General features: G+C 44.7%; 1 protein-coding gene and 1 pseudogene across 1 annotated transcript in view; both read right to left on the bottom strand.

Annotated features, from left to right (window-relative positions):
* Nucleotides 1-14,117, bottom strand: part of ARMC9 (armadillo repeat containing 9) — a 183,007-nt gene that overhangs the window by 163,430 nt on the left and 5,460 nt on the right. The window contains exons 3-6 of the mRNA XM_069578574.1: nucleotides 12,706-12,831; nucleotides 7,927-8,097; nucleotides 6,144-6,299; nucleotides 1,973-2,065 (exon numbers count right to left, since the gene is read on the bottom strand). Of these exons, the coding sequence (XP_069434675.1) occupies nucleotides 1,973-2,065; nucleotides 6,144-6,299; nucleotides 7,927-8,097; nucleotides 12,706-12,831 (546 nt within the window). The remainder of the gene's footprint in view (nucleotides 1-1,972; nucleotides 2,066-6,143; nucleotides 6,300-7,926; nucleotides 8,098-12,705; nucleotides 12,832-14,117) is intronic.
* LOC138434820 (U6 spliceosomal RNA) lies at nucleotides 6,762-6,874 on the bottom strand (annotated as a pseudogene).

The raw sequence follows: 14,117 nt of genomic DNA, 5'->3' as shown, positions 1-14,117 counted from the left end.
TTTAAGCAGGTTTTTCATGGATTAACTCAATCCTAATACTATTCCTGTGAAGTGGGTGCTATAATTAATATACCAGTATCATTTATTATGGAAAAATTTTCTTTTAGAATCTTTACATAATGGTTGGTACCTGTTACCTTTAAGGAGAAAGCCTTTTATTTTTTAAATCATTTATTTGGCTGCACAGGATCTTTAGTTGTGGCAGGTGAACTCTTAGTTGCGGGATGTGGGATCTAGCTCCCTGACCAGGGATTGAACCCAGGCTCCCTGCACTGGGAGCACAAAATCCCAGCTACTGGACTCCCAGGGAAGTCCTAAGAAATACTTTTTAAAAGTATATTAAAAAAGCCATAAGCCAAGTTGGAGAAGTTCTAATTTCACTGAAAACTGTCCTTTTATACAAAACTCTAAGAGGGAAAGGAACTGGGTATGCAAACATGTGGGCAGAGGGAAGAACTTGAAGACGTAAAAGTGGAAACGGGAGGTGTACTAAGCCCGTCTGGGGGCAGTATCAGGGCAAGGTGGGAGCTGAGTACAGGCAAGAGGGAGCCACTGGATGTTCAGGAAGCGGAAGTAGGAGAAACGTGTCATGAAATCCCAGGGATTACTATTCAGAGTCCAATTAGGAAAAGAGAGTCCAGTGCTTTGGAGTCAGAATGGAAGCAGAAGGCATTACCCAGTAGAGTGGCCTAAATTTTTTATTACGGTAAACAAAACAAGCACCAACTTTACAATTCAAAATGCTAACTCTTATCATGAAATAACTTTTGCTACATGCTTGTTCAGAATAAAAGGAGACGCGCATCCTTAGGGACCAACCAGCTCTGGGAAGGGAGCCTCCACGGGCAGGCAACAGCCTTGCTCCTCCCTGGACAGGCTCCACTTCCACCTCGTCCTGGGTCTCTGTCTGGTCAGTGTCCCCCTTTTACTCTCAAAAGTGCCTCTGTTTAAACTGGATCGTGGTGATGGCTGCACAGCTCTGTGCATTTGCTAAAAATCATTCAATAACATACTTACTGTGGGCAAATTTTATGGTATGTAAATTACACCTCAACAAAGTTGTTTCTTAAAAGTCCTGATTGGAAGGACAAGTTATATATGAGTTGATCTATACATCATGACCTCAAGGCCTTAAGTGACTAACCTTCAGTAAAGGGACAATTCCAAAGAGTTCTTTTCCAAGAAGACAGGCATTATTTTTTTTTCTACTCAAGATAGCTTCTTGGCACATGACAGGAAAATAAGACCCTCGCCAAGTCTCACAGACCCAATGCCACAAAAGTCAACTCTTTGCAGGCCTTGGCACATGCTCTTGTTAGTGCTTCATTCACTCGAGTATAGAAGCAGCACAACCACAACCATCCCTATTTGAGGCCATCTAAGCCATTCTTTGGAGAAGGCAATGGCACCCCACTCCAGTACTCTTGCCTGGAAAATCCCACGGACGGAGGAGCCTGGTGGGCTGCAGTCCATGGGGTCGCTAGGAGTTGGACACGACTGAGCGACTTCACTTTCACTTTTCACTTTCATGCACTGGAGAAGGAAATGGCAATCCACTCCAGTGTTCTTGCCTGGAGAATCCCAGGGACGGGGGAGCCTGGTGGGCTGCCGTCTCTGGGGTCGCAGAGAGTCGGACACGACTGAAGTGACTTAGCAGCAGCAGCAAGCCATTCTTGGGCTTCCCAGGGGGGCGCTAATGATAAACAACCCACCTGCCTATGCAGGAGATGTAAGAGGGTTTGATCCCTGGCTTGGGAAGATCCCCTGGAGGAGGAAATGGCAACCCACTCCAGGATTCTTGCCTGGAGAATCCCCATGGACAGAGGAGCTCGGCAGGCTACAGTCCATGGGTTCACAAAGAGTTGGACACAACAGAAATGACTTAGTGCGCGCGCACACACACACACACACACACACATACCCAGGCGACTATTAATTCCATAGGTGGTCTCCATTTGCTTTAAAAGGATACATACAATGTTAAAAGTTTTGGCGTGTTACTGGCTTTGAACATTAAAGCCAGAAACTTTTCCAATTTCAGCTTTAACTCTGGAGTCCAAGAATCCTAAAGTAAGGAAAAAAGAACAAGGGAAAATAAGAAAAGCACCAGATCATTAAATGCCAACAAACATTGTCAAGCTGTGGCCTTCAGGACGAAACAGCTCTGCCACAGTTACTGAAATCAGAAGCAAGATGTCTTGTCAGTGGTGTGATGCTGTAAAACACAGGTTTTAGGACATCTGACCAATTCACTTACAGAAGATTCAAGAGCCCACAGCAGGAGGAAAGGACAGAGTCCTTTCATAATCAGGGAAAAAATAACCCTGTACATGATTTGAATATTTCAAGGATGTCAAGTAACCGTATTAGGCTGAAAACCAAAAATAATTCAGTATGGTTTAGGCATACGTGGCACTGGCAGGCATATACAATTATCGCTGTTACAGAAAGTCCCCGGAAGAAAGGGACTCATTTCCATCAACCTCACTCAGACAAGAAAAACAGAAAGAAGCGGTCATCTGCCTCAAATACTCCATCATGTCCAGCATTCTGATATGTGTCTAGTTTGATTTCTTCCTTAAAAATAAAATATTTATCTCAAATAACGTTCACTGAGAAGGAAAAAATGATGACTTAAGTAGTGAAAGAATAAGTGTCACAAGCAACAACCTTTCTCGGGACAATTTTCCTGAGGGTTCTTAGACAAGAGTATCTACCACTAAACCAGGAGGTCCCACTGAAAGTTCTGCTGCTAAAAATTCACGTCCACTTGGCTCTGAGATCCTGTCCCATCTCCTCCGACCTGCCCATCCTCCCCACTTCTCCCTCCAGCTCTCATTGCTCTCACCCCCCACCCCACTCCACTGGTCTATCCTGTGCATTCTCTGACTCTTCAAAAAAAAATACTGCCAAATAAGCAGAAAAGTCTGATATCTTAAAAATTTTGTAATTCCCTGACACAGCACAATGACTCTATTTCTAATGGGTCTGTTGTGGGTTGAACTGTGTCCCCTAAAAAGACATGTTGAAGCCTTAATCTCCTCGGAATGTGAGGTCAGGGGAGCAGGGACACTGCAGAAGAAATTAGCTCAGAGGAGGCTGAATGAGAATAAGCTCTTAATCCAATATGACTGGTGTCCTTATAAGAAGGACAGTTAGGCACAGACATGGAGAGAAGACAGCCATGCAAAGACAGAGCAGAGATTAAGAATCATGCAGCCACAAACCAAGGGACACCTGAGGCTACTGGAAGCTGGAAAAGGTAAGGAAGGATCTTCCCTAGAAGTTTCATAGGGAGCACAGTCCCTCGACACCCTCATTTCACAGTTATGGCCTCGTAAACTGTGAGACAAGCAATTTCTGTGGTTTTAAACCACCCAGTGTGTGGTCCTTTGTTATAACAACTGCAGGAAACTCATATGGTGTGCTCCAGCTTGAGGCTCTCTGTGCTCAACTGTATAGAAATCAATCTCAGGAAAGGATTGTTAGGTTGGCCAACATAAACCAAGACATCTTAAACAAAAAAAGCAAAATAAAATATTTGGGTATCCCTAAGACACTCCTATGGTTTTTCTAGTAGTCATGTATGGATGTGAGAGTTGGACTGTGAAAAAAGCTGAGCGCCGAAGAATTGATGCTTTTGAACTGTAGTGTTGGAGAAGACTCTTGAGAGTCCCTTGGACTGCAAGGAGATCCAACCACTCCATTCTAAAGCAGATCAGTCCTGTGTGTTCTTGGAAGGAATGATGCTAAAGCTGAAACTCCAGGACTTTGGCCACCTCATGTGAAGAGTTGACTCATTGGAAAAGACTGATGCTGGGAGGGATTGGGAGCAGGAGGAGAAGGGAACGGCAGAGGATGAGATGGCTGGATGGCATCACCGACTCGATGGACGTGAGTTTGAATGAACTCTGGGAGTTGGTGATGGACAGGGAGGCCTGGCGTGCTGCGATTCACGGGGTCGCAAAGAGTCAGACACGACTGAGCGACTGAACTGAACTGAACTGAAGACACACTAGACACACTATAGTGAAATGATACAATCAGAGAAAAAAAGACAGGTGGCCTGCAAAGGAACAGCAATCAGACTGATGGCCAACTTCAAAACTGCAACAGTGGGAGCCAGGAGACAAAATAAAAAACCTTCAGTGTCCAGAAAGAAAATAACTGTCCGGACCTCCCTGTGGTCCAGTGGTTAAGACCCCGAGCTCCACTGCAAAGGGCATGGGTTCAGTCACTGGTCGAGGAATTAAGATCCCTCATGCCACATGGAAAAAAAGAAGAGCTATAAACCCACTATTTTAACCCTGTCTGAGAAAGCAGTATAGATGCTTTCAGACAACAAGAACTGAAAGAAGGGATCCTCAACGAAAGGAGATTCTAAAGGAGCATCTTTCAAGTAGGGGTGAAAATGATCCTGGGTGGAAGGGCTTCTACACAAGATGGAATAGTAAACAAAAATACTGGTGAACCTAAGGGTAAATTGATACTGATACTGATTTCTTAAATTTTTTTTTTGACTGCATAAAATTTTAAAAAGTTCAGATTTTGTGGGGCTAAAGTATATACTAAAATATTTGACAACTATAGCCCGTAAGTTAAATGAGGTCCTTGTAATGGTCAGGAAGAGAGTAAAAATACTAACTTTAGATTTTATTATGTACACTGAAGTACCTGTGATGACCACTGAAAGAATATATTTAGAGAGCAGTAAAAGGAAAAAAAGGGAGAATAAAATGACTCTGTGAATACTGATGACCTCTAACCTCCTGAACTCTGAACAGGAACTTGAACTCAGTCTTGGAACATCAGACCTGCTGAGGACTCAGGGGGAACCTTTCCGTGACTCTCCCAGCTCCACCTCACCTTGATCTAATGTTATGTAATTCTCATAACAGAACCTTGACTGTGAGAAAATCTAACCTTCCATTGCAAGGTTCATCACCTTTGTAACCATTCTATATTTGTAGCCTTTTAGGAGAAGACAGTAGAACTAAATTGGGACTGACCAGAAAAACAAGCAGAGAATTCAACTGCGCCACTATACAACAATCTGGCTTTGATAGAATGAGTCAACCACCTGACCTTCAATTTAGCAGCTGCTGCTCAGGAGTACTGGAGTTTCAGCTTTAGCATCAGCCACCTCATGCAAAGAGTTGACTCACTGGAAAAGACCCTGATGCTGGGAGGGATTGGGGGCAGGAGGAAAAGGGGACGACAGAGGATGAGATGGCCGGATGGCATCACCAACTCGATGGACATGAGTTTGAGTAGACTCCAAGAGTTGGTGTTAGACAGGGAGGCCTGGCGTGCTGCGATTCATGGGGTCGCAAAGAGTCGGACAAGACTGAGAGACTGAAGTGAACTGAACTGATTCAGGAGTAACGAATTGGTTTTACTGAATTCAGTAAACAGAGAAAAATATTAGAAACTGAAATGTACTGAGTTTAGAAGAACTGTGTCCATTGTTCAGTGGTTGGGGAGCAAGTGCCGTATAAATTTTTGAACAGTGTGAGATCTTTAGAAAAACTATATAGTCATATCAAAATATGTTTCTAAATACATTTCAATAAACTTCTCAGTGGGATGTATTAATTTTAGTAAGTCAACAAAAAATTACCTTAATAGGTAAATTTTATTTATAAATACTATATTAAAATGTCAAGTAAAATGAAATATAACAATTAAAAGAGCTATAGACAAATAGTCTGATGGAAATAAAGTAGTACAAAATCAGACAATCAAATATATACCAAGTAAATGAGAATTTTAACACAAAATATACATGGCCAGTGATTGCGTAAAGTAGCCTAGATTTTTCTCTGGCTACTAGTTTTCATTATAATTGAATAGGTTATTGTTTCAATATTGCAAAAGTTTACAAAGAATGACTGAAGAGGTTAGTATATTTTACAATATTTTGTCAGTCTGAGTTAACAAGTCTTGGTGCAATAACAACAACAACAAAATCACATTTTACAGCAGAAGAAAAGTTTGTTAAAGCAAATTACCTGTACCTTCTTTCAAAATACAACGTACGCAAAATTCAGTGTTTTTTTACCGCATCCTTCAGAAATCACCAGCGTATAAAAGGTGGAACTGCCGTGCTGCCCAGGATCCAAGATCTGGAGCCAGTCGCTTACCTGGAAGAGTTCTTTAAATGAGGGGTGCACCATGGGGTTGGGAACAAAAGGCAGGGCGTAGAAAGGCAGGAACTCCGTGGTCTGGCTCAGGGCCGCCCCTTTGGTCTCCAGGTAGGTTTTGAAATAAGAAATCCTTTCATCCAGGTCCTCTTTGTCCTGCAAGGAAGAGAGGATCTCTGAGATCTCCGGCTTCACGCTGGCTTACTGGTTCACCCATCGTCCCTCCAAGGATCCCTCGGTTCCAGCCACGTTGCTGGCATCCTCCTCGCCTGGCCCAGCCTGCGAGCTGTCTCCAGTCATCCGAACACTACCCCCTGTTTCACCCCTTCATGAAACTGCCAGGAATATCAGAGAACTGGATGTATAATATATATAGTCCAAGCGCTGCCTTTTCACTTTATCATTACCATTTTCTGATATCCTTAAATTCATCAACATCTTTCTTAATGGCATGACAAAACCTCATCTTGTGGGTCTATCATAATTTATTTAACCAATCCCCCGTTATTAGATATGCACATCATTTTCATAGTACAGAGGCAGAAAAAAATATTTGTCTGCATTCCTGTGATTTCCTTAGGAAAGGTTTTTAAGGGTGAATAGCTTTTTGGTTTTTTTTAAAATATGGAATTCCCCACGAATTTGCATGACATCCTTGCACAGGGGCCATGCTAATCTTCACTGTGTCATTCCAATTTTTTTTTTTTTTTAACAGTATACGTGCTGCCAAAGCAAGCACTTAAGGGTGAACAGTTTTTTGAAACAGCAGTTTCCATATCGTTATTACCTTCTTTTATTAAGCCAACCAGGAAGTGAGCTTGCCAGTTTCACTACTTCTGGGTGTAACCCCAGGCAAGCCGGGTCCCCCCCGCCAGGTTTCCACCTCCCCCTGGGCCTCAAGGAGAAGGTCTTCCCTGGCCTCACCTGTTAGGTCCCTCACAGCCTCATACACAGGCCAGTTCTTCTCATCGATCTATCTCCCTTCACCTATACCATGAAGCCCACTGGACTTAAAATTTTTATTGATTTTTTAAAAATCTTATAACAAAACAGAAATAACTAGTAAAAACAGATACAAGGGAAATGAAACTCTCCCACGATGGCACCCACCTGAGAACCATCTTTAGGAACAGCCTTCCAGGAACAGCCTTCCAAGAACAGCTACTACAATTTGCTATATAGCTGCTCCCTCCACTCTGACCCCTCCTGTGGCCACGGACATGTTAATAAGTTAACACAGGTCCTCAGGGGAGTAGCTGGGACATGGAGAAGTCACAAAACAAAGGCAGATGGTCCGATGTCAGCCTGGCTGGCCCCCCTCTGTCATTCCCTCCACACCCCAAGGTTTACCCCGGAGCAGCCTGTGTCTGCTCCCCTCTCTTTCACACCTCCAGGAAAAGACAGCAGAAGCTCAATTCAACCCGTCACTCAAACTTTCACAAATGGGCACACCATTTTCCCACTGTTTAAGCTTAAATTCATCTTCTGGTTGAAAATGTGGTCTAAAGATGCATTCTCTTAGACATACCCATCTTGAGATAGTCAAGCAAACGAGGACATAGCTTTCATTACAGAAATGATTAACTTTCCATACAAATTAGAAAAGAAGCTGCTGGGAATGAGATAGAAAAAGCATTCATCGGGACATACGAGGCCTACTCCTGAGAAGCAATATGATAAAAGGGCTGAAAAACTAACTTAATCCTCATTTGCAAAAGGTAACGGCTAACATCCTCCTTTAGCACACCCTGCGGGCCAACCCCCCAGCACAAGGTGAACCTACAGGTCTGCCTGCGGAGTGCTTCAGAAGGTAGATGGCAAAGTGGATGTGCAGGTAGAACTCCAGCTTCTGGGCCAGAGAGTCGCCATCCCGGATGGGCCTGGGGATGTGCTCCTCCCACAGCCTGAAGAACACCTTCTGGTCTCCACTGTCAAACGCGGCAAGGAGATCCCTCTGTGGAGAAGACATCAGAGTGAAGCCCGGTTGGTTACAAGGGATGCCACGTCTCCCAACACCCCTGAATCTCACACCCTCCCGACGCCTTGCTGTTGTTGTCACTCATTCGTTTCTGGCTCTCAGTGACCCTGTGAACTGCAGCATGCCAGGCTTCGCCAGCCTTCACTATCTCCCAGAGCTTGCTCAAATTCAGGACCATTGAGTCGGTGATGCCATCCAACCATCTCGTCCTAGACACCCGTATACTCCATCATTTCAGTGTGAGCAAAATCAAGTCTCCTTTTCAGAGATGAGGGATAGAAAAAGAGAGATCCAGAGGGCTTCAGACTGCCTTGGCTGACGCTCCTGCAGACCGCCCCGGTTTTCCACTGCTCTGCAACATCAAATCTGAGCATACTGAAGAACAGAGGGCTTCCTGGGTAGCTTAGTTGGTAAGAATCCACGTGCAATGCAGGAGACCCTGGTTCGATTCCTGGGTCGGGAAGATCTCCTGGAGAAGGGATAGGCTACTCACTCTAGTATACTTGGGCTTCCCTGGTGGCTCACCTGGTAAAGAATCCTCCTGCAATATGGGAGACCTGGGTTCGATCCCTGGTTTGGGCAGACCCCCTGGAGAAGGGAAAGGCTACCCACTCCAGTATTCTGGCCTGGAGAATTCCATGGGCTGTATAATCCATGGAGTCACAAAGAGTCGGACACGACTCAGCGGCTTTCACTGAAGAACAGGTGCAATGGTGAAGGTCTCTGAAATGGAAGGAATCTTCCACCAGCACAAGAATACACTCGGGTCGCCCTCTGGACTTGGTGACCCACCGCCTAAGACTGATGAGAATGGCTCGGACCCAGAGCCCAGCCAGACCTCAGCGGAGCGACCTCATATCTACAGGGAGTCACTGACACCACAGCTGCCAAGATGTGGCATGCAGCCAAGAGTTCAGCCACACGGAGCGGTCAATCCCAGGCCTGGGAGGTAGGACTGCCTGTTGTCACGGGCCTGCTGTTGTCAGAAGTGTGTCTGGTGGAGAGGGCAGGGCAGAAAGTGACCACAGAGCCGAGCTCCCCCACAGAGTGACTGCCTGGGCCTCCAGGTCCAGGAATAGGACGCCTGGGCTGGAGACGGAAGGAGAAACACAGGCCCGGCTCCAGGCCAACCTCGGGGTTGTGCCAGTGTGACGGCGTGGGGCAGAACCCATGGCCTGACTCACCACGCGGTGGTTGAGACATAGAACTCTGGAGAAAGGATGTGGCAGTCAGCACATCACCTGTCTCACAGGAGGAGCGACAACTGACCCACCACCACCACCACCTGCTGTGTGCCTTTACAGATTTAGGCAAGGTGGTTCAGCGGTAAAAGAATCTGCTTGCCAATGCAGGAGATGCAAGACATGCCAGTTTGATCCCTGGGTTGGGACGATCCCCTGGAGGAGGAAATGGCAACCCACTCCAGTATTCTTGCCTGGGAAATCCCATGGACAGAGGAGCCTGGCGGGCTTCAGTCCATGGGGTCGCAAAGAGTGGGACACTATTGAGCACGCATGCTTGCCTTCAGGATCAAGAGAGCTTCCTGCACTGTTTTCCTTTTTGTATCAAATGCCCACAATACACAGACCTCCATTTTGGGCTCAACTGCAGAAACTTTTTTCAGAGTTTTCTGATTATTTTTTCAGATTTTCTGTAGAATCTCCAGTTCCCCCATCCTCCACCACCATTACTTACCACCATTACTGGGTCACTGGTCTTTTATGCTTTTAATAGTTTTACATTTTTTTCTGTAAATTTTTTTTAAGGTAACATATTCTATTTGTTTACAATCGAGCTTTTTAACATAAGATAGAAACCTACAGAGAACAGGGTTGCTGTGTTTGGTTTTCCTTAAGTCAGAAACATTCTCTGATAAGGAGTCTTCCAACACCAACCCTGCAAAAATGTTCTCTGTGTCATGTGACCGAGAACAATGGTCTCTGAATATTACCTCACTCGGGAAGGGACTGGCTTACACTGGAAACTCAGAAGTTTTCAAAATAAGCCCCACAGTGAAATTCTACCTCTTCTAAATGGCCTCTTTGGGGGGACCTGGCCAGAGGATCCCATGTTCTTGTCACTTCCTAATACAAAGGTGAGAGGGACGTGCTGCTGGGGCCTGGCCCCACCCCAGGCTCAAGTCTGCTGAGCTCTGAGCAAACTCTGAGGACCACCCAGGGGAGGACTCTCCCGTGAGGTCCAGAGACTGTGTACAGACTCTTGAGGGTGTCTTAAAGCCTGGGTCAAGTGTTTTCTTAACATGGTTTGGCAAAGTATGCTTACGCATCACATGGCCCATCTACAGTTTATTCTAGACTCTGCATTTGTAGACCCGGGACCACAAACCTTTGCTGTGCCACAACACTCCCAATTTATGAACCATATTCCGAACCTGGAAATGGTCCCTGCACAGGGCACCCAAAGCTGGTGTTCTGTGACAACCTGGAGGGATGGGGTGCAGAGAGAGGTGGGAGGGGTTTTAGGATGGAGGGGACACACGTATGCCTATTGCCAACTCACAATGATGTATGGCAAAAACCATCACAATATTGTAAAGTAATTATCCTCCAAGAAAAATTAAAAAATAAATAAAAATTTTAAAAAATGACCCCTGAATTTAAAATAATATCTACACATAAAGCAATCCAACTCAATGGACATGAATTTGAGCACACTCCAGGAGACAGTGGAGGACAGAGGAGCCTGGTGTGCTGCAGTCCATGGAGTCAGACACAGCTTAGTGACAACAACAAATAGAACAATCCAGTGTGATAACTCAAAGGGGTCACAAAATATTAACTTCTCGAACGTAAAGTGTGATCTCAGCCAGGATTACTAAAATCAGAAAATTTGCACACCATCAATGGCACCCCACTCCAGTACTCTTGCCTGGAAAATCCCCATGGACGGAGGAGCCTGGAAGGCTGCAGTTCATGGGGTCGCTGAGGGTTGGACACGACTGAGCGACTTCACTTTCACTTTTCACTTTCATGCATTGGAGAAGGAAATGGCAACCCACTCCAGTGTTCTTGCCTGGAGAATCCCAGGGACGGGGGAGCCTGGTGGGCTGCCGTCTCTGGGGTCGCACAGAGTCAGACATGACTGAAGTGACCTAGCAGCAATAATCACCCATATACACAGGTTCTTACAGAACTGTAATTAAGGAAATTTTGTCTATTGAGGGCCACTGACACTTGGCAAGTATCACTAAGCCACCGCTCCAGGTATTTTCATTTGGAAAATCTATAAAGGTGGGACACAGCTGTTTATTGAATGGGCAGAAAAGACAGGCTTCTCACAATCAGAAAGTTTCAAGACCTTTCAAGTTAAGTAGCCTCTGTTTGCATGTCTAATGATGACCAGAGTCTCTTCTCCTGTTCTGAAGTTTGCTCTGGGGTGGGGAGGAAGCCTCAGGCTGCCTGGTGCAGGATTGACAGAGGAGCCCGCGTCTGAAGTGGTGCAGGCTCGGCACCCAGATGCCCAAGGCCTGGAGGGGTACTGGGCAGGGGCACAGCCCCACTCCAACTCCCTGGGCCACGCCAACGGTGTCCCTGCTCCTTGGTACCCCATGCCAGGTCATGGAGGAGTCAGCAACTCGGTGGGACTCTCAAACCCAGCCTCTGATTTTTCTTGGAAGTATATATACTGAAACAAATTTATTAAAATAATCAAATCATGTTTTATGGGTTACCATTTCAAATTTGATTTGTTTAATACTGACTTAGCCTCACTCCTTGTAGTGTTTAGGAAAATGAACAAGAGAGTTATAAGAGAATAAAATTTGTTAATTCCAAAAAATAAAAATATTATCAGGCAAAGCTGAAACAAGCTGCCTCAGGAAATGGTATGTTCTCTTGTCACGGGTCGTACTCGAGGTGAACCAGTTCCTTACCTTTGAACGGGATGCAGAATCAAATGACTGAAATGAGGACTTTTTGCTTTTGGCCGCACACGTGGAATCTTAGTTCCCTGACGAAGGATCGAACCCGTGCCCCTTGTATTGGGAGCACAGAGTCTTAACCACTGGACCACCAGGGAAGTCCTTGAAATGAGGACTTTCAAGGTCCTTCCTGATCCTAAGAGTTGATATCTGCCCTCTGCAGCCCACCGCCAGGGGCTCCCAGCCACCCAGGATTTCCTTTGACAGAGTGCTGCCCTGTATATGGCTCTTGCTCCCTCCAACCTCCCCAAACTAGATGGCAAGCACCCTGAGGGCCGATATTCTGTTTTATTTTGTTCACCATAGTGTCCCCAGTACTTAGAATTAATAACCTAAATTTCCTCAGGGTGGGGATCACATTTGTCTCTGTTTTTAAGCATTGTGTGGTTTCTTCTTCCTACCAAGAAATATGTATGGAAAAACCTTGTGTTGCCATTCATTTTCTAGGTCAGTCAAGAAAGGATGTGAAATCTCTCCAGAGATTTGAAGATGATATCACCTGTTTATCCATAAACGTCGGCACAGTCTAACAAGTTGCTTTGCCCGGGTCCCCAGAAATGATTCCAACCTTCTCTAATGGTGACGTATTTTAGAAGTTGGGAGCATTTTGATTACATACGAAAATCAAAAAAGTAAAATGTTACCTGGAATTTCAATGATTTGGGGTCCCTTAAAGAGCCACATGTAGATTTAGATAATGGTTTCCCTTTTATTTTGCATTCTTTCAAAAATGTTTTCAAGGTGTCTTCAAATTCAGCAAAATCTAAATACTGTAAAAAAAAAAAGCATAAATGAGCATACATTTCTCTGTTCTAACATCAACAAAGTGACTGTCTTTGATGTAATTGTATCAGCTCAATATTATCACAAATATATAATGGGATTAATTAACTGTCATCTTTGGAGAAGTAATGTGGGATCAGGAATTTACTTATTGATATACATACCAAAAGCCTAGAAAGACAGTATCATAGAAAATGTTCATTTCAGTTCAGTTCAGTCACTCAGTCGGGTCTGACTCTTTGAGACCCCACAGAGTGCAGCATGCCAGGCCTCCCTGTCCATGTCCAACTCCCAGAGTTGGCTCAAACTCATGTCCATTGAGTCGGTGATGTCATCCAACCATCTCATCTTCTGTCATTCCCTTCTCCTCCTGCCTTCAATTTTCCCAGCATCAGGGTTGTTACCAATGAGTCAGTTCTTCGGATCAGGTGGCCAAAGTATTGGAGCTTCAGCTTCAGCATCAGTCCCTCCAATGAATATTCGGGACTGATTTCCTTAGACTGACTGGTTTGATCTTGCAGTCTAAGGGACTCTCAAAAGTATTCTCCAACAACACAGTTCAGAAGCATCAATTCTTTGGTGCTCAGGTTTCTTTACAGTCCAACTCTCACATCCATACATGACCACTGGAAAAACCATAGCTTTGACTAGACAGACCTTTGTTGGTAAATTAATGTCTCTGCTTTTTAATATGCTGTCTAGGTTTGACATAGTTTTTCTTATAAGAAGCAAGAGTCTTTTACTTTATGGCTGCAGGCACCATCTGCAGTGATTTTGGAGCCCAAGAAAATAAAGTCTCTCACTGTTTCCATTGTTTCCCCGTCTATTTGCCATGAAGTGATGGGACCAGATGCCATGATCTTCGTTTTCTGAATGTTGAGTTTTAAACCAGCTTTTTCATTCCCCTCTTTCACTTTCATCAAGAGGCTCTTCAATTCCTCTTTGCCATGAGTGGTGTCATCTGCATATCTGAGGTTATTGATATTTCTCCTGGCAATCTTGATTCCAGCTTGTGCTTCATCTGGCCTGGCATTTCTCATGATGTACTCTGCATATAAGTTAAATAAGCAGGGTGACAATATACAACTTTGATGTACTCCTTTCCCAATTTGGAACCAGTCCATTGTTCCATGTCCGGTTCTAATTGTTGCTTCCTGACCTGCATACAGATTTCTCAAGAGGCAGGTAAGGTGGTCTGGTATTCCCATCTCTTAAAGAATTTTCCAGTTTGTTGTGATCCACACAATCAAAGGCTTTAGCGTAGTCAGTGAAG

Source organism: Ovis canadensis, chromosome 2 (genome assembly GCF_042477335.2).
Source record: "Ovis canadensis isolate MfBH-ARS-UI-01 breed Bighorn chromosome 2, ARS-UI_OviCan_v2, whole genome shotgun sequence".
NCBI classification, from domain to species: Eukaryota; Metazoa; Chordata; class Mammalia; order Artiodactyla; family Bovidae; genus Ovis; species Ovis canadensis.
This window is presented reverse-complemented; position numbering and strand designations above follow the sequence as displayed.